The 21,034-nt window shown below is 45.6% G+C and overlaps 1 protein-coding gene across 1 annotated transcript in view; it reads right to left on the bottom strand.

Moving 5' to 3' along the window:
• The window catches only part of EXOC4 (exocyst complex component 4), a 380,738-nt gene that overhangs the window by 62,563 nt on the left and 297,141 nt on the right, over positions 1-21,034 (bottom strand). The window contains exon 11 of the mRNA XM_082238790.1: positions 16,270-16,489. Coding sequence (XP_082094916.1) covers positions 16,270-16,489 — 220 coding nt within the window. The remainder of the gene's footprint in view (positions 1-16,269; positions 16,490-21,034) is intronic.

The following is a 21,034-nucleotide window of genomic DNA, read 5'->3' as shown; positions in this document are numbered from 1 at the left end:
GCGGCTAACATTCTCTTTCCCTTCCTCCCCCACAACAAACACTCTGTGAGGGGAGTGGGGCTGAGAGACTTCAGAGAAGTGTGACTGGCCCAAGGTCACCCAGCAGCTGCATGCGGAGGAGCGGGGAAGCGAACCCGGTTCATCAGATTACGAGTCTTAATTATCGCTCTTAACCACTACACCACACTGGCTCTCAAGGTATCTAGGCAGTGGCAGTTGCCCCTAGGCAAACAGGGAGCAAAGTCCCACCATCAAAAACAGGCATCAGATGGTTGTGTAGGAGACCAAGAATGAGGCACATCTATTGCCCCTTCTGAGCCCAAGGAACTGTTTCTTACCAGCACAGAACTGAAGGTACAATATTTACAATTTCAGTTAAATGCATAAGATTGAATCACAAACCGTGCATGGCAGCTCCCAGCCAGAAGGACTAACATATCCCACTCCTGGGTTTCAACAGGTCCTTTTGGGGATTGACCCACAGACCTTCTACCGTCCTTCAAAACATTCCATCTTCTCTTTATCCAACTCCATGTTTGTATGTCATGTTCAATTGTCCCTGGAGGAATATCTAGTACAGTGGTACCTCGGGTTACATATGCTTCAGGTTACATACGCTTCAGGTTACAGACTCCGTTAACCCAGAAATAGTACCTCGGGTTAAGAGCTTTGCTTCAGGATGAGAACAGAAATCATGCTCCGGCAGCAGCGGGAGGCCCCATTAGCTACAGTGGTGCTTCAGGTTAAGCACAGTTTCAGGTTAAGAACGGACCTCCGGAAACAATTAAGTTCTTAACCCGAGGTACCACTGTATTGTAACAATTGCCCCAATGAAAGTCACCAGATGCTACAGTAAGGGTGAGAGATGAGGCATCCGAAAACAAAAGTCTTGGGTTGCATGTGCTCTGGTCAAAAAAGAAATTAGGTTTATGAACTCGAACACCTGTCATTGGTTTCTCAGACTCACAGTGAAGGTAAAACTGACCAAATGTCAAGCTTCCTTGTTTTCAGAAGCGCTTCAGTTGGCAACTGTCATGGATTTGAGCACACCACTGGTCAGATCTCTACTGCAGATAAAACTAATGTTTTGAGTGTGACTACTGATCAGTGGGGGGCGCGGGTGGCGCTGTGGGTAAAAGCCTCAGCGCCTAGGGCTTGCCGATCGAAAGGTCGGCGGTTCGAATCCCCGCGGCGGGGTGCGCTCCCGTCGTTCGGTCCCAGCGCCTGCCAACCTAGCAGTTCGAAAGCACCCCCGGGTGCAAGTAGATAAATAGGTACCGCTTACCAGCGGGAAGGTAAACGGCGTTCCGTGTGCTGCGCTGGCTCGCCAGATGCAGCTTGTCACACTGGCCACGTGACCCGGAAGTGTCTCCGGACAGCGCTGGCCCCCGGCCTCTTGAGTGAGATGGGCGCACAAACCCCAGAGTCTGTCAAGACTGGCCCGTTCGGGCAGGGGTACCTTTACCTTTACCTTTACTGATCAGTGGAGGGACGCGGGTGGCGCTGTGGGTTAAACCACAGAGCCTAGGACTTGCTGATCAGAAGGTCAGCGGTTCGAATCCCCGCGACGGGGTGAGCTCCCGTTGCTCGGTCCCAGCTCCTGCCAACCTAGCAGTTCAAAAGCACGTCAAAGTGCAAGTAGATAAATAGGTACTGCTCCGGCGGGAAGGTAAACGGCGTTTCCGTGCGCTGCTCTGGTTCGCCAGAAGCGGCTTAGTCTTGCTGGCCACATGACCCGGACGTTGTACGCCGGCTCCCTCGGCCAGTAACGCGAGATGAGCGCCGCAACCCCAGAGTCAGTCACAACTGGACCTAATGGTCAGGGGTCCCTTTACCTTTACCTTACTGATCAGTGGCCGAGCATCTGCTTTGTAAGACCAGGGTTCAACCCTGGAAGTATTTCTTTAGAAGGATCCGGAAGGAGGTTATGGGAAAGACCCTCCTATGCCCAAACCCATCCTTGGAGAGCTGCTGCCAACCAAAGAAGGCATTCTAGCCTAGAAGTAGGTTGCTGCTGCCATCAATACTTTTTGTATCTTTCAGATCTTATTAAGATTTAATGTGGAAACTGTTAATTTGGTTGTGTACCTTCCGATGTGTTTTATTTATTGTTTACGACTTTTTTATTATATGTATTTTTTTCATGTTGTAAGCTGCCTTGAGGGACGTGGGTGGTGCTGCGGGTTAAACCACAGAGCCTAGGGCTTGCCGATCAGAAGGTCGGCGGTTCAAATCCCTGCGACGGGGTGAGCTCCCGTTGCTCGGTCCCTGCTCCTGCCAACCTAGCAGTTCAAAAGCACATCAAAGTGCAAGTAGATAAATAGGTACCGCTCCGGCGGGAAGGTAAACAGCGTTTCCGTGCACTGCTCTGGTTCGCCAGAAGCGGCTTAGTCATGCTGGCCACATGACCTGGAAGGTGTACGCCGGCTCCCTCAGCCAATAAAGCGAGATGGGCGCCGCAACCCCAGAGTCGGTCACAACTGGACCTAGTGGTCAACGGTCCCTTTACCTTAAGCTGTCTTGAGCATGGTTTTCACTATGGAAAGGTGGCATGCAAATACAATGGTGTACGCATGCATCTATGTATGCTGTGGTCAAATCCTGCTTGCTGGTTTCCCGCAGGCATCTGGTTGGCTACTGTGAGAACAGGATGCTAGACTACATTGGCTATTGACCTGATCCAGCAGGATCGTACCTTATGTGCTCCTTAATGAGGAAGACCACACCTCACCAGGGAGGGCACTCCACCAATGGAGAACCCCCACCAAGAAGGCCCTGTCAATGAGTCAGTGCCAACCAGGCAGCACCCAGCTGTGGCACCACTAACAGGGCCCCCTCTGCCAATTGTAGGGCCCGAGATGGTTGATACCGAGGGTGGTGGTCTTTTAGGTATTTGAGTTCCAAATTGCTTGGGTCTTCACAGGAGGAAGGCATGGGTTGTGGTGGTTTTAAAATTAGGAGGACCACACACAGGAAAAGTAAAAATAAAGAACGTTGCATTATTGAAAATATTGTTTGTCTGGAGCGCATGTACTATGTTTTGAAATGATTTCCTGGATAATATTTGCCCAAACAAGAGAAACAGGGGTTGACTGGCCCATGGAAGAGAGGAAACCTCTGATCTTTGATCCTTTATGCAGACTTCTGGTGTCCATCACACAACAAATCTGTGTAAGTCAGATGAAAGCATTTCAGCCTCACAGATATTGTACTTTACCATGATGGCGGATCTTAAAATTCAAGCAAACTAGAGATGAAAATTTCGCAGAAACCAGCACCCTGCATACGTGTATGTGTAATTTTCCTGCTGGGACATTTGGCGGGGTGTGTTTGTGTCAGTGTCCTGTGTATATCTGGGGTTTTTAATTACTTTTCCTTGGCTAGCCTCCTGCAAGTGTTCAAGCGCATAAATTCACAGCATAAGGCTTTGGGAAGCATGATTCATTCCCTCGATGTGGCACTGATGGGGTCTATACAGCAGGGGGCTCCAGTGACCCGTGATGGGGCACTATTCATTAGGGAAGGGAGCTGCAAATATATAAATCAACATGTCAGAGGAAGGAGCCCTGGCCCGACCCAGCGGGAATGTGCGATACATACAGATTTGTTCCACTCCACGCCATTTCACCTGTCGTCAGCAGCGTGTACCGCGCAGTAATCAATTAGGCTGACAAGATTCTCTACAAATCGGCTTAGCTCCAGCTCCTCCTGTGCCTTTAGGGTGTAGCACAGAGAAATGAGACTGCAGCTAAAGGGGGAGAGAGGGATGATCCCCTATAAGAAAGCAGCAGTTGTAAAACTTAGCTCTAGAGTGTTGATCTATCAGCGCCTCTTAACAAATGAAGCCTCCATGTTCAGAGACAGTATACCTTTGAATGTTAGGGAGCAAAGACCAGGAGAGGGCTGTTTTTGTATGTTACTACACTATGTATTTTTGTGTTTGCATATTGAAAATTGCCCTGTGATGATTATGGTGATGATGATGATGATGGTGATTAATAATAATAATCTAGAGGGGCCTCTGGCTTGATCTAGCAGGGCTCTTATGTTTTCTAAGAGCTATTCAGGGGAACTGTTATGCTGGGGAGAGGGAAGGCTTTGGGAGACAGACCCAGGTTGCAAACTCAACATCAGTTAAAGGTTAGTTGAACCACCCTGATATATATTCACAGGGAAGGTGGTTGAAAAGTGGCAGAAAGGTGGATTTTTTCTGTCCTTTCAGTGCACACTTAGGAGGACAAGCAAAGGGGGATTCAAATCCTCGTTAGTGTCATCACAAACATTTCTTGCATAACTTAATTCACACTGACTATTCCCTCAACGTAGGCGACACAAAATTCAACTGCGCAAACTCTAAGGAAACTAAGATTTTGGTTACACTACCAGGACTGGGGGGACCTAAATTCAAATCCATCATCCCTGACCACTGGTCCTGTTAGCTAGGGATGATGGGAGTTGTAGTCCTAAAACATCTGGAGGGCCACGTTTGGCCATGCCTGACCTAGAGCCTTTTGCATACAAAGCAGAAGCTCTACCATGGGGCAACAGCCCTTCTTTGACACCTGCTTTACTCTTTTCCACATTTTCCAGGAGAGAGACAGGACTCATCTTCTTACTTGGGCCTTCCAGTAAGATTTGCTTCCTGCATGCCTTCCATTTTCTACCTTTTCATCCTCATGTGTTGTATCTCTCTTTAGATTATAAGTGTGTGACTGGGCCTGCCAGTCCATAATCTTTCTTATGCACCCATTCTGCTTTTTGGTACTTTATCATACAGATACATCAATATCTATTATATTTATCTATCCATAACTACCTCTCGTTATCTCTTGGCTAGAGATATTGGGCCCAGAAAAGGACTTCCAGAGCTTGCAATCCTTGCTTTGAAGCAGCGAAAAACATCAGAGGCTCCAAACGCTTCTGCAACTTCAATTAAAACAGGAGCTTGAAGAAGGACAGCTCTGAGGAAAACTGCAGCCATTTTGAAAGGCTGCCCCAAAGCCAAAGACCCTTCTCTATAGGGGCCCCTTGAACTATAGAAGGGAGAAAATGGGCTTTGGTCAGCACATCAGGTCCCTATTGCCCCTGTCCCTTCTGGGCCAAATTTGGCAGGTAGACTTCACATGATATGGTGCTTTGAAGTCCCCCAAATCAATGGATTAATTCAAAGTGCACACAAAGTTCTTTGCAAGCCCCTTTGAAGGATTTGCAAAGAGCCCTGCCCTCAGCTTTGAAATCCTGCTGAGCATTAAGACTTCAGGAGCAGTATGCTTGGGGCTCCTGAAGCGCCGCCAATCAGCGGAAGAATTTATTTTAAAAATCCAGGAAAAGAATATGAACAGAAACAGAAACAGGAAGGGAAGAACAACTGAACCTCTTAAGAGCATTGCAACAACAAATGCAACTGAGTAAAGTAGAAAAATATACTAAGAATATCAAACAAAAATGGCTTCAATATGGGAATAAACCTTCAAAACTTAAAGGTTTATCAATGGCATTGATAAACACCATTATCAACATACTTTAAAAAGTACAAGTGCCACGCCTAACACCATCAATTAATTATAAGAACTAAACAGTTGAAACCTCACAAGATATAAGTGAACATATTTGGCAAGTTTACCAAGTACCAGGAAACACCCATCAACAAAACAGATAATAGAATATTTTCTACAATCACTGTGCCCAAAGTCACTAATGGAGATATAGCAATGTTGGGAGTCCTAATAATGGGAAAGGAAATTAATGAGATAATAGCTGACTTCATAACAAAGCATCAGGACCAGATGGGCTGAGTTTTTAAAAATCTTTTTCGGGGAAAAAGCACTTACATTACGGGAAAATGATAAATAAGCCTTTGCAAATGGGAAATTTGCCAACATCATAGTCAGAAGTGATTGCAAAAGTACTTCCAAAAGCAGGAAAAGATTTGACGATTCCACAATCAGATGGACCGATTTCCCTCCTTAATCAAGATGAAAAAATATGGAGCCCTCTATTGGCAAACAGGTTAAGCAATATTATTCCAATATGCATACACCAGGACCAAACAATGTTTATATGGAACAGAAAATTACAATCTAGTGCCAAGAAGGCAGTGGATTGAACAGAACTATGTAATAAAGAAACAACTGCCAGCCTTTATTTTCCTGGATGTGGAAAAAGCCTTTGATAAGAATGAAGTGGAAATCTGTATCAAGGATGCTACAATAAAGAAAAGGAACAGGAACTTTTAAAACATGGGTGGACTTGCTTTACTCTAAACCAATGCCCAGTGTACCGCCCATCTACATGTATAATAATAGACAGAGGAACAGGGCAAGATTGTAATTTCATAGAATTTGTCATCGTTATCGTTTACACTCTTATTTGAATACATACAGAATTGGCAGCACATGCACAATTCACTCTGATCACAGAATCCAGGCGGGAAGGCCTGCTTGCTGGTGCAGAATGGGATGGCTTCTGGTACAGAGCACACTTAATTTTTCTTCCAATCTTCCTCACACCTGTCATTCACTCAAAGGTCATTTCATTATAGGCAGAGACAAGCAGCCTTCCCCAGCCCTCTCTTTGAGCCTAAGGCCATACTACTTTGTGATACTCACAGAGATTGACAGGATTTCAAGACTGGTGTGAACACTGCTAGGAAAGATAGCACCAGAGGCAAAACTGTCTTCACAACATCTGCATCAGTCTATCTGGCTAGCATGCCCAGCCTGAGTTCAGCCACCTGGGTTCAAGGAACCCAATGCTTTGGGTTCCCCCACCCCCAGCACCTGGCACTCAAACATACTTGGGTGCCAGTTGAAGTGCTGGGATTATTTTCCTGATGTGACATTTAGTGAGCCTCTATAATTTGTGTGTGGCAGTGCAAAAGCTCATTTGCAGGAAAAACACTAAGAGACGTGGGTGGCACTGTGGGTTAAACCACACAGCCTAGGACTTGCCGATCAGAAGGTCAGCAGTTCGAATCCCCGCAATGGGGTGAGCTCCCGTTGCTCGGTCCCTGCTCCTGCCAACCTAGGAGTTCGAAAATACGTCAAAGTGCAAGTAGATAAATAGGTACCGCTCCGGTGGGAAGGTAAACGGCATTTCCGTGCGCTGCTCTGGTTCGCCAGAAGCGGCTTAGTCAAGCTGGCCACATGACCCGGAAGCTGTACGCCGGCTCCCTCGGCCAATAAAGCAAGATGAGCACCGCAACCCCAGAGTCGTCCGTGACTGGACCTAATGGTCAGGGGTCCCTTTACCTTTACCTATAATTTGTGTGTGGTAGTGCAAAAGCTCATTTGCAGGAAAAACACTACTAACAATGTTTGCAGTGACCATAAGAGTGGTCTGCAGGCCACTGAGATCAAGATACAAGCAACACATACCAGAATCCTGGGAATTAGGTGATCCTGGAGGGTCACTGCCAGCTATAACGCTGCAAGACTAGATGCACATAGGCAGTCTATTTTTTATTTGCTTATTTAACAAAATTTATATACCTCTTGACTGTAATAAAACCTCTAAGGCGTTTAAAAGAAATACAAGGGTATCAATAAAAAATGTAAAAATGATCAACACACTTTATAAATACTTAAAATTAACAGTAAATTAGATTAAACCATGTCAGCATCTACATGGTTGGATAGGTTTGCTTCAACAAGCAGGAGCAGAAATCAGTAGAGAGGTGTCTGCCTCATATCTCTCTCTCTCTCTCTCTCTCTCTATATATATATATATAAATAATATCAGTATTTTCCCCCCTAGCAAACTGTTACTGCTCTCTGAACTTCCAGGTTGTAGACTGGCTGCAAATATTGTACTATTTTTTTAAAAAAGAGATTACTGAGGGAGAAACATGATACAGGTTTATGTGGAAAGAATAAATATTAAACGTAGGACTGTAATGGACAGGCAGTAGGCTGAAGAGCAGAAAAATTGCTTCACACAGTACGACTCAGTTTGTGGAACTCACTTAGATTCATAAAATTCTAGAGTTGGAAGCGATTATGAGGGTCATCTAGTCCAACCCACAGCAAGGCAGGAATCTTTCACCCAACATGGGGCGGGAACCCATGATCCTGAAATTAAAAGTTTTGCATTCCACTGACTGAGCCTACCCCATGGCTTCTTACTTTCTTTTTAACAAGTATTAGACCAGCTTCACCAACCTGCTGCCATCCAGATGTTTTGATCTACAACTCCCATTGGCCCCAGCCAGCACAGCTGACTTAAATTTTGGAGGTTTCCCTTGGCAAATGGGGTGGTGTGGAACTGTGGAGGCCAAACTCACTATGGAAGTTGAGGTAGGATTTTCGCTCAGAACTAACCTCTCCAAAGCCGTAGCCACAAAAGTTCAAAATGATCAAAGGCCTCATAACTTGGGCACTGAATGCCAGGGATGAAGCAAAAGATGATTACCACAATGCTTCCAAGCTTCCCAGGGCATCTGACTTGCCATTTGTTTATTTAAAATATTTATCTCTTACAGTTCCGACCCTGAGGCACATAACGAGAGTCCAGAAACAAAAGCCCATAAAATCTTTCAGGAACAGAATGTGTATCTATGTTGATGGACCTTGGTTGACCCAGCTGGGCAACTCTTATGCTCCTCAGAGTATGTCAAAATGCCCTGAGTTTTGGCACTGGTCTGAGCCAATGGTGCCTATGGAACCGTGTCGCTATTCTAAGAAGGCCCCTAGACGGACTGGCCTTTTCCCTTCCTGATTTATGTCTGCTACCAGTGCAGATGGCTTCCTGCCGATCTTGCTCTACAGAACTCCCAGGCAGTTGTGGATTTCACAGAGTAAGCATTTCAATTCTGTCTTGCTCTCATACATTATTTCCCCCATGCTAACGACAGTCAAGTTACTGTCCTGTGAAAAAATCCATTTAGCTCTAGCGAGGCTGGCTGCAAAGCGGGAAATGAAGGGCACCGGGGAAGCCTAAGCTGGCACCAGGCGAGCGTGGGCACAGCCATCCGCAAAGCACTCATCCATTACCCAATCAGTGGCATTTCCAAACCCAGCGGGGTTCAGCTGGGGTCCTGCTGGGAAACAGAAATTAACTTGGAATGGAGGTAATTCATCTTCAGAAGCTAGTCATCTTTCTAAAGTGCTCCCTGGCAATAAAAGGGAGAGATCCAACAGCAACTTTGGCACCACGAAAGAAATGCTTACTGTGAAGTCTGGTGGTGCTCAAGAACAGAGTGGCAATCCATCTTCATTTTGTCCACTTAAAACATAACATGACTGGTCAGACTGGTGGCTGGGAGTGGCCGCTGAGACCATATAACACGGGTCCTGAAAGATCATCATTGGCTCCTAGTTTGTTTCCGAGCACAATTCAAAGTGTTGGTGCTGACCTTTAAAGCCCTAAACAGCCTTGGTCCTGTATACCTGAAGGAGCGTCTCCAACCCCATCGTCCAGGCCAGAAACTGAAGTCCAGCTCCGAGGGCCTTCTGGCAGTTCCCTCACTGGGAGAAGTGAGGTTACAGGGAACTAGGCAGAGGGCCTTCTCAGTAGTGGCGCCCGCCCTGTGGAACGCCCTCCCAGCAGATGTCAAGGCAATAAGCAACTATTTTACTTTTAAAAGAAAACTGAAGATGGCCCTGTTTAGGGAAGCTTTTAAAGTTTGATGCTGTATTGTTTTTATTATTTGGTTGGAAGACGCCCAGAGTGGCTGGGGAAACCCAGCCAGATGGGCGGGATATAAATAATAATAATTATTATTATTAACATGCGCCGCGGGTGGCGCTGTGGGTTAAACCACAGAGGCTAGGGCTTGCCGATCAGAAGGTCGGCGGTTCGAATCCCCACGACGGGGTGAGCTCCCGTTGCTTGGTCCCTGCTCCTGCCAACCTAGCAGTTCAAAAGCATGTCAAAGTGCAAGAAGATAAACAGGTACCGCTCCGGTGGGAAGGTAAACGGCGTTTCTGTGCGCTGTTCTGGTTCGCCAGAAGTGGCTTGGTCATGCTGGCCAATAAAGCGAGATGAGCGCTGCAACCCCAGAGTCGTCCACGACTGGACCTAACGGTCAGGGGTCCCTTCACCTTTAAATGACATCTATGGCAGCATTGTTAGGCCACGTTAAAGGTAGATTATCTTCCTTAGCCCCACCTAAAATCTGACTTGCATCACCACTGCACTGTATGTCAAATGCAATGCAGGTTAAGTAGCTACAAAGGAGTCTCCATGTAGCTGGAAGCCTTCAGGTGGCTTCGGGTGGAGCCATTGGTGGAGAAGCCCCTTGCAACTTCTTGTAATGCCACTGGCGTCTTCATTCACACAAGGAACAAAAAGTCACAGAGAAAGTGTAGCATATTTCTTAGTCCTCTTCTACTGTTGGAAGCTGCCAGGTGTTTCTGAAGAGTGAGTGAGCCAATGGGCAGGCATGTGCCCCAGGGGGAGCGTGTGGGGCATGGAGACCAGACTGGAAGTCAAAGCCCAGGCAGCTTTAGCAGCTGTCAGAATCAACAGCAAATATAGTCACAGAGCATCTTCTGACCACATGAAGGTCTCAAAGATTCCAAATTACATATTTGAAGGAACCTCCTACGTCTGTTCAAGGCCTTTAACGTCTGCATCTCAGTCCATCTGGCTGACCTTTTCTGGACTTTTTTCATGATCAGTTATTAAGGTCAAATTATTATTTATACTGGACAGATATTCTGTCAACACTGAAATGTCACCAGAGTCGGACAGCTGGCAATGAAGTATACTAACTACATATTTACTGTCAAGGGATCTGGAGGCTTCATGGCGTTTTCTACATTACAGGGCATATTGTATAGCCTTCAGTGCAAAAAAAAATGGGATTTGAGAATCTTAGTTTCATTTTTTTTGCAACAACAGTTAAAGTGAGTGGTATGTCACCATGAATAAACGGGGGGGGGGGGGATAAAACCAAAGTGTCATTTTTTTGCTAGAGGTCGACGGCTTGTCTATACTACAGGTTTGCCATAAGTTGGGACAAAGTTTTAAGTTGGTCTGCGTTGTCTATATTACTAATCAAGGCAGGTGCAACACCTGCCATTATACGATAAGAGGGGACATGATAGAGGTGCATATACTAGACCTAAGGGACATTCAATGAAGCTAAATATTGGGAGATTCAGGACAGGCAAACAGAAAATACCTCACATATTACATAGTTAAACTATGGAATTGGCTTCCACAAGTTGTAGTGGAGGGTTAGAAATGGCAAAAGCTGGCCCCCCCTCTATTTTTCCACATATCCCTTGAAAAGTAAGTGTGCATCTTAGTCTTAGACCTCCCAATAAAACTGGCCACCCAACAGATTGATCAGGTATGCCTATAGACTGCCATGGTGGCAGTGGTGGGGTCTCAGGCGAGTAACAGCATGCTTGGAAAAGCAATGAGCTCCCGACTTAGTGGGTGGTTGGTGGGTGGGTAAGGTGACACCGGGGCCCTGGCGGAGCTGCTCTGAACCCTACAGTCCTGCTTGATTATTCTACTGACTACATCCATTAAAGCCTCTTTACAAATCAAGAGCTCATATATATATCTGAAGTATACCTGAAGGAGCGTCTCCACCCCCATCGTTTTACCCAGTCACTGAGGTCCAGCGCCGAGGCCCTTCTGGCAGTTCCCTCATTGTGAGAAGCCAAATTACAGGGAACCAGGCAGAGGGCCTTCTCAGTAGTGGCACCGCCCTGTGGAACACCCTTCCAGCAGATGTCAAGGCGATAAACAACTACCAGACTTTTAGAAGACATCTGAAGCCAGCCCTGTTTATGGAAGCTTTTGATGTTTGATGCATTACTGTATTTTAATATTTTGTTGGAAGCTGCCCAGAGTGGCTGGGGAAGCCCAGCCAGATGGGCGGGGTATAAATAAATTATTATTATTATTATTATTATTATTATTATTATTATTATTATTATTATATCCCACTCATCAAAGCATCTCAAAGATTCCACAAATTTTGAATCTTCAAGAGTGCAGCCATGTGGTCATGTAAGTGTGCAATCTTTTAAACTCAAAAGGCATTATTTATTTTCTGTCGCAGAAAATAAGAGGCAGGTTTTTTTAATTGACAGACTTCACATTCCTTAGGTGCTATTTAGCACCAACGTGTTAGAAATGAACACTGGGACCACAGCACTTGTACAATTTCACCTTTGGTTTTTCTTGGCAAAATCCTCCCTCTCAGTTGTGCCGGGTGTGTGTGTGTGTGTGTGTGTGTGTGTGTGTGCTTCAAAAGATAACTTATCTAGCTTTGTTTGAAAAGTGATGAATCTTTCATTTGTCTCTGCAAGAATTTGCTGTCAGATTTCATATTACTTGAAAAACAAAGCCCACAAAACAACTAGGTAAAGTTATGTGCCTTATGAGCTAGGAGGAACTTGGAAACCTGAAGCTATGTAGTAGCAGATGCTTTGCAACTTGTAGACTCGTAGAAGTCCTTCTACCAGCCTTCTACTTCACATTGAAAAGTACTTGGAAAACCAGAAAAAATGTAAAGTGTGAACAATGTAAACTTGTGCTTGCAAACATTTTTCATACAGAACCCCTCGTTAGGGAGCCATAGCAGGGTGCCTGAAAACTGTGGCTTTAATGGGAAACCCAGGGTTCCCACTGTTCAGTGTATGGAAAGGCCCTTATGCATGTTTGAAACTTGACCACAGCATCAAGTGATGGCTTCTTTGTGCAAATGAGCTATTAGATGAATCACTGCCATGAGAACTATGATATCACCTGATGCCAACTCAAACACAAGTTTTCAGCTGAGAGTAAGACATTTCACATATTCAGCTGACAGTCATCAAGAGATGAGTAATTGACTGAATGTGTGACGCAACCAATGTTTACTCTGGGGTTGGTGCCGCTGTCCAGCCTCTTCCTTGATTTCATGCACAATTTCTTATTTATCTCAGGCAATTTTCCAAACGAGTGTATCTCTCTGCATTTATATATGCTGTTTTATGTTATGAGCATTTTATGTGACTGGCAAGAGTTCTGGTTTTTGAACAATTCAGAGATATACAATCAAGCATCAAAGGAAGGAAGAAGAGTTTGGATTTGACACCCCGCTTTATCACTACCCGAAGGAGTCTCAAAGCGGCTAACATTTCCCTTCCTCCCGCACAACAAACACTCTGTGAGGTGAGTGAGGCTGAGAAACTTCAGAGAAGTGTGACTAGCCCAAGGTCACCCAGCAGCTGCATGTGGAGGAATGGGGAAGCGAACCTCGTTCACCAGATTACGAGGCTACCAGTCTTAACCACTATACCACACTGGGAAACGGAACAAATGAAGAAAGACTGAGGGTGGTGGTGTGGAAGAGGACTCTTGATTTGTGGGTACCCTCCTCTAACTAGTTCCCAGTCTACCATGGAAGACAGCTGTTCTGTATTTCCCGTCACCCTCTGAGAACTTCAGATGAGATCGAAATTCACAACTACCAACAACAGAGCACAGCACTGATTAATTATTGCCTTCACTAACCAACAGGATACTCCTACAACTGGATGCACCACTGGTCATTAGAACCAATGGCAGGACGTTGTGGCTATGGGGTTCAGATCAAGAAATTGAGGGCAGAAATATCAATACCTGCTGGTGAAAGGTTAAATCTCAGAGTTTTGAAATCTAGAGCTGATGGATACAGATTACTAATATTTCCCTTTGGCACCCAATACCAAACACTGGTCGAGGCAGGATAATGACTTAGGTGGGCATCCGTTCCAATGTGGTTAAGGCAGCTCATTCATTCTCAGAATTTCAGCCTTGGTCTGAACCAAGAAACACCTTTAATCAAATCTAAGCAGTTCCCAGCAAAACGGCTCCTGGATGTGGACAAGGGGATGAGAGCAGCTACACAGATATGGTCGAAGGGGTAAAAATGAAGATTTATGAGCACAATATTTGCCTTGTGAAGGCAAGCTTGTCCATGCCGTTGGGCTAATTAAAATAATCCATCACACAGTGTGTGTCTGAGGCCAGGTCAGCTGAAAAGCTGGGTATAAACCAAATGTCAAGATGTGGGTGCCGATGGAAAAGCATATTTGTATGTGAATATCTGTGTGTGAGCTTGCACATGCACATCTGTGTGTGTCAGTACCAGATTGTGAGAATGTTTTGTTGGTTTTACTGCTCTATCTACAGTAACTGTTTGATAAATAACGCTCCAAAACAGTTGCAATGATGCAACAAACAACAGCTGCAATGCTGTGTGCAGAAGGCCTTGTTTCTACTTAAAGGATCATAGAAACATAGAATTGTAGAGTTGGAAGAGACCCTGAAAGTCATCTAGCCCAACCCCCTGCAATCCAGGAATCTGCCCCTGCAGCCTCTAGCTCTGGGACCAGGTCACTGGACAAGGGAAATGCCATATTTTGTTCTATCCAAGTTGCACTGGGTAATATGTCCAGAACACTGGAAAACACTTGTGTGAAACTGCCCATGCATCCCCAAGGTTTGCCTGCCCTGGGTCCAAAATTAAGGCTGTAAGCAGGAGTACAAACACTGTAGAAAGTAACAGTGTCCATGTCCAGCCTCTTCTTGAAAGTAGCTTCCAGTTATCCTGGCCCCAAATCATTTAGGGTTTTATAGAACAGAACAAGCATCTTCAGTTGTGCTCAGACTGAAAGGCAGGGTAATTGATATTGTCCATTTGGTCCATAAAGTGCACACCAGTCACAGTCTGGCTGCCGCATTTTGCACTAGCTGAGGTTTCTGGAAACTCTTCAAGGGCAGCCCCACACAGAGCAGACTGCAATAACCTAAAGGAAGAGATGATTCAGGCATGAATCACTGGGGCCAGATCCTTCCCCTTCTCCTCCACAAAGGCTTATAGCCAATGCTGTACCAGCCAATGCAGCCACTTGACCCTCCAGGAGTAATGCTGGATCCAAAATACCCTTCAGGTTGTGAGTGAACCTAGTGCTTCTTTTTCATCCAGAACAGGCTTGCCTACTGCCCTTCTGTCTTGTCTGGATTGAGTCTCAATATTTCAGACCACATACAATCCATCAGTATGTCCAGGCAGTCTAGATTCAGTCCAAGTCACAACTAAAAAGAAACATGCCTTTCCTTTCTTGCACAGTTTCATGAGGAAGGTATTTTCCCCTCCTCGGGTTAGCTCTTATTCTGTAGGGAGCCAGCAGAAAGGTTTAGAAAGATTTTGCAGGTCTCATTAACACACCTGTACTATGTTCTGCATGTTCCCTATTGAATGTACTTGTAAATTATCTATCTTGGTTTAACAACAAGGTACCAAAGAAATCACACAAATCTTTTTTTAAAAAAAACAACCTACCTAAGTTGACCAAATAATTGTAGATGGAATACGAAGAATAAAACTGTATTTGTAAATTAGCAACAACCAGTGAACATGGTTGCTTTTAAATGTGCTATTTTTACACTGATAGTGCAATTATTTGCTGTGGGTATTCAAATTGGGATCAATGGGGGGAAATGAAGGCATAAACACCCCAAACAAATTTGCATTTCACCGTTTGCCCTTAATTGTGGGTTAACCTCAAACTATGCCTGTGATTGCAGCCAGGTTACCCCTAGTCTTAAACAACCTCTTGGTGTCTCAGTTTAGCCACTAATAATTTACGCTTACACATACATATATAGGGGTGCAAATATATAAAAAAGCACTTCAGATGAGACTGAAAATCACTACATTGCACAAAGTATTATCTATTGATCAGAATTTCCACTCGTGTCTCAAAGGTCACGTTCACCCTTGAGAAGCATGGAATGCACAATTGATCGGCTACGACTGCAGCCTAATAGTTTCTGATTATGGCTGCAAATGGACCTGAAAGAAAACTCATTTGTTTATGGCACTAAACAACAAAACTCGCTTGGCGGCTCTCCGTGGCCATTTGAACATCTCTCGTCACCAACATCCATCTGATTAATGTACAGTAATTTGACAAGATGAGAACAGTATGCCATCGCGGCTGGTAATGACATTTTCTTGGGAGAGCCACAAGTGATCTCCCCCAGAAGCGAGAGAGAAGGCCAATCCCAGGAATGGCCTCATTATCATAAGCAACTCATTATGGCAGAAGCAGCTGTGCAGGCAGCCTTCAGAATGAGTTTTACTGGGCTATCTGCTATCATGATGCCTCTGTCAAAAATGCTTACATTCCACCATGTATGATGAATCTGGAAGGAAGGCTTCTCAAGGGCATATTGGAATCACAACTTATTCTAAACAAGCACGGGGACATCGAGCATTGAAGCTTCACCAGTGCCTTCGCGGGGAGGCCCCTTTCTGAAATGCTGCCGCTTTCTTACCTGCAACAGAGGCCTCTGGACGCCCAGCATCTTCATGGTGTCTGCGCTGGCCAGGATCTTCAGCGGCTCAGTTATCTTGGTGACTCCTTCGATTTCCTTGTTGATTTCTCCCAGGACTTGGCTAAGAAAGATGTTCTTGATGTACATGGTGAGGAATTCCCGGAGTGGGCACTGCTTAGTTGGGCTGAGTCCCAAAGCGTGCTCAATCTCTTGAATAAATCTGAAACACATTAAAGCAGGGGAAACTCACTGTTACTATGTTTGCCGAGTCAAATGGAACTAGATTTCAGCTAACCATTTCCAGACGTTTTATGGAACAAGGGGTGAATCCTTACCTAATCTTTCAGAAACACGCTCCTACTAGAATTGAAAGAAGTCCGTTTATCTTAAAAAGCTTATCATTTGTACAGCTCCCATTAAAACAGGGCTGGGGAACCACCAGCCCATGGGCCAGATGCCTTTGCCGTGGTGTGGCTGCTGTCACATGATGACAGTTCTTAGGAGCCACAGGTGAGAGCTGAGTGCAGGGTGGGGACCAAAGGTGGACAAACTATTCCAGAAGGAGCATGACATGACCCCCACCAGAGGTACTACCCCTCTGCTAACACCCCATACAATTTTATAATGTGTAGTTTGAGCCTAAAATGGCATCAGGGATGTGGGTGGCACTGCAGTCTAAACCACTGAGCCTCTTAGGCTTGCCAATTAGAAGGTTGGTGGTTCGAATCCCCGCAACAGGGTGGGCTCCCGTTGCTCTGTCCCAACTCCTGCCAACCTAGCAGTTTGAAAGTATGCCAGTGCAAGTAGATAAATAGGTACCACTGCGACGGGAAGGTAAATGGTGTTTCTGTGCACTCTGGCTTCCGTCACGGTGTTCCATTGTGCCAGAAGCGGTTTAGTCATGCTGGCCATATGATCTGGAAAGCTGTCTGCGGACAAATATTGGCTCCCTCAGCCTGAAAGTGAGATGAACGCTGCAACCCCATAGTCGCCTTTGACTGGACTTAACTGTCCAGGGGTCCGTTACCTTTACCTAAAATGGCATCATTGGACAGAGAGGGTTTATGGGATTACTCCTTGAATACACTGGCTTGGGGCAAGCGGTGGGGGAATACTTGCATTATTGGGACACCCAGAGGACAGCCAGTGCATCAGAACAGCCCATCACTGCCTGGAAGGAAGAAGATGACAAAGCTAAAGTCCCTTTCAATTACTTGGCAGCTGCAATTTGTGGCTGACATGCTGCATGTGGCTGAGTGGGTGCAACGTGACATGCAGGTCTATGCGGGAAATTTTTCTTAAACCATTTCATCAAGAAAAGAACCATCCAGATGTAAATTTCCAAGGGAATCAAACTCTGCTCTCAGCGGTCCCAAATGAAACTATCTCCCACCGGCAGAGGAAAACGGAGGAAAAACCCATAAAGGTAAAAAGCCCTGTGGGGTGTATTTTCTCAGTGTGAGAGAGCAAGTCATATGGCAAGTCAAGGATGGAAAATTCCCTTAACGCATGGTAATTACACTTATTTAACATAACAACTGCAGTGCTTATTCTTGTAAAATGCTAAGGAGATTTCTGCAAATCAAAATGCAAAGCAAGGAACATTTCTGGGTTGCTAGACCATGGCCCCAGTTGATGAGGGGAGCTGGGGGGGGGTCCAAAAACTTAATGAAGCTGAATGCGGGAAGGGGGGGATCTCTTGCCTGTTCTCATACTGCTATGAAATGCCTGGAGAGAAGAACAGGGTCTGGGAGGAAGCCCTAAAAATGCAGGAGGAAAAGCTGAAAGCTCCATCTCATATGCAATTCAGAGGCAAGCGCTTGCCGAGTGATATACAAATTTAACTTGTTTTATCTTTCTAGGAAAGCATTCAAGGTGATTTGTGACTACAATTAAGCAGTCCCTCTAGACAGAAAAGCACTTTAGGTAAAATCAGGTGTCTCTCTTCTTCTCCTTCTTCCCCCCCCCCAAATGACAAGTCATTGTATTTTTATTGTTACTCATGTAACAACTTGTTTCCGAAAACTTAAGTAATTTTAACTCCCAACTTTATTGCCTAAGCTAGCCTGCAATACAGATTTGTTAAGGAAACAGATGACTTTTGCATCTTTTGCAAATTATGTCAGTCTTTTGCTTTTTCTGTTGCAACACTTCTTATACAAGAGATGTTTAAAAATGCAGTTTTGCTAAATTATTGTAAAAGAATATTGCAATAATAAAGAAAATATGATAGCCATCTTCAAATATCTCAAGGACCGTCACATGGAAGAGGAAACAATTGTGTTTTCTCCTGATCTGGAGGGTAGGACACAAACCAATGGATTCAAGCTACAAGAAAGGAGATTCCAACGAAACATATGAAAAACTTTCTGACAGTAAGAGCTGTTCCACAGTGGAACGGTCTCCCTTGGGAGGTTGCAGACTCTCCTTCCTTAGAAGTTTCTAAGCAGAGGTTGGATAATCATCTGTCCTGGATGCTTTAGCTGATATTCCAGCATTGCAGGGGTTGGACTAGAGGACCTTTGGGGTCCCTTCCAACTCTATAATTTTATGATTCTATGATCTATGAATTCCTCTTCTATCCCAGCACCAGTAGTTTGATATAGCTGCCAACTTGATCATACAACTAGGTTTTATGAGGCCAGTGATGTTCCAGCAAGCCTTGCAGTCCTTTGGGATAGTTCTCAGGCATTCTGCAATGACCTCAGACAACCTTATGTGAAAAATGACCTGTTCTCCATCACCAGAGCAGGCTACTCTGGGCTGTAAGCTAGGGTTACCAGACGTCCCCGGTTCCCAGGAACAGTCCCCGGATTTGCAAATCTGTCCCTGGATAAATTCCGTTCCCGGAATGTCCCCAGATTTGCAAATCTGTCCCTGGGAAACGTGGCAGCGGCAGCCTCAGCAGTCCGGAGCCAGCCTGGTAGCGCAGTTGGCTCTGGCTGGCTTCAGGAGCTGCTTGCTGCCATGGTGCCCGCCATTTTTCCTCACCAGAAGTCCCCATATGGTGTGTTGTGCACAAGACACATCATATAGGGACTTCTGGGAGGCAAACTGGTGGGCACCACAGCAGCAAGCAGCTCATGAGGCCAGCCAGAGCCAACTGCGCTACCAGGCTGGCTCTGGGCTGCTGACTGCCGCTGCTGCTGCCACTGCTGAAGCGGGACCGGGGACATCTGGTGGTACAGATCTCCTGCCCCCTTTGTTTTGACTGATCGGGGGAGGCTCGGGAGTTGCGGGCGGGTGGCCGTTGCCCAGTTTTTTAAAAAACTCTTTGCATTTATGTTTCACAGGGTGCAAAAGAAGGGCTTTGCACCTTTATACAATATGCATGTGTGCTTGGGCCCAGGATCTTTTGTCTCACCATCCCCACTACTGACTCCCTGTTGCTACTCAGCTTCAAAAAAAAAGTGTCTCTGGATTCATTGAAAAAAATCTGTTAACCATACCTGTCAGGGAACTGACATCGGAGCTAGAGGCAGGGGGAAGGCTCTCAAATGATGCTGGAGAAGGGCCCAGCAGGGAGAGAGGCAGCTCTGCAGATGGGGAAGCTAATCAGCGCAACACCAGGGATAAAGGGGGGCAGATGGGGGAATCGGCAAGAGGGCTCCAGGACTCTTCACCGGACACCAGCGGGGAGAGCACGGGTCCTCCGCTACCCACGCCCACCCTGCGCAGAAGACTTCCGCGCAGAGAGAGTAGGAGGAGACTGGGTGTCAAACAACTTTTATGTTGGAAAAGATTTAAGAAACGCCCACTGACGGATTCTGCTAGCGACTGAGGCAGCCACGAAGTGAAGGGCTGCCCAGACAGAAAGGTTTAGCAAGGCAACAAAGCCTGGAGAGGCGGCAACTTACGCACGAGCAACCCATACACATTACAATACCGTAAGCCGACCTAGTTTACTGTATCTGCCTGAGACCACGCCGTTCCTCCTTCCTGGTCATGATTGCTTTTTGTTTCAAGAACTTGCGTTTTATTCTGCTTTTATCTAGTACACTGTTTCAGTGGCTTTGTGTTATGAGACTGCTTTTAGCAAGGGGCAGAATTTGACACCATTCTGAAGCAGGGACAGCCACATAAATATTTTCAGAAGTCATCCTCTGGATAGTTGAATGAGCCTAGGAGATCTTCCTACTGAAAGCTAACACTTCTACGGAAAGAACCAAAGGGCAGCTCATACGATCCATTACCCTGGAATAAAAACCCTTGAACATAACTTCAGCTTTTGAACTGCTTACAAACCCAAGAGGCATCCTTTACCTATATGACCCTGTGAACAAGACTATAACTATTATCTATGGCAAATAGCATTTAACATTCCCTAGCGCAGCAACCCCTGCCGGCACCTTGGGTGGACCAAAGTTCTTGAGCTTTCCTGAGGAAATCAAAGTCGTCAAGCTTTTTCTTAGGGCAGCCACCCATTTGTGCTGACCATAAGCCAACATAAAACATTGATGCCCTACAGACCCCCACTCTGTGTGGGTCATTCCCTCCTGGCTGCCTTCGCTACTGCCCATACCCTTCAACGTGTGTGGGATGAAACTCTCTGGAGTTCCTTGGTTGTGCAGATAGAAGTAAAAGTATTAACTTCAGGATAATGCTCCTTTCATGATCATGATTAAGTGGATTTACAAACCCAGAATATCAAGGAGTTCTGCTTTTTATGGAAACACGATAGTCCTTGGCATGCCTTTAAAATATTCTGTCAGCTCATGGCCCTTGAATGGCTGCAGCTGAGTCCAACATTGATCTAAGCATTTTA

This window comes from Podarcis vaucheri (assembly GCF_965113315.1).
Source record: "Podarcis vaucheri genome assembly, chromosome: 10".
Lineage (NCBI taxonomy): Eukaryota > Metazoa > Chordata > Lepidosauria > Squamata > Lacertidae > Podarcis > Podarcis vaucheri.
The sequence above is the reverse complement of the archived record's forward strand: the minus strand, read 5'-3'. Positions and strand labels throughout refer to the sequence as shown.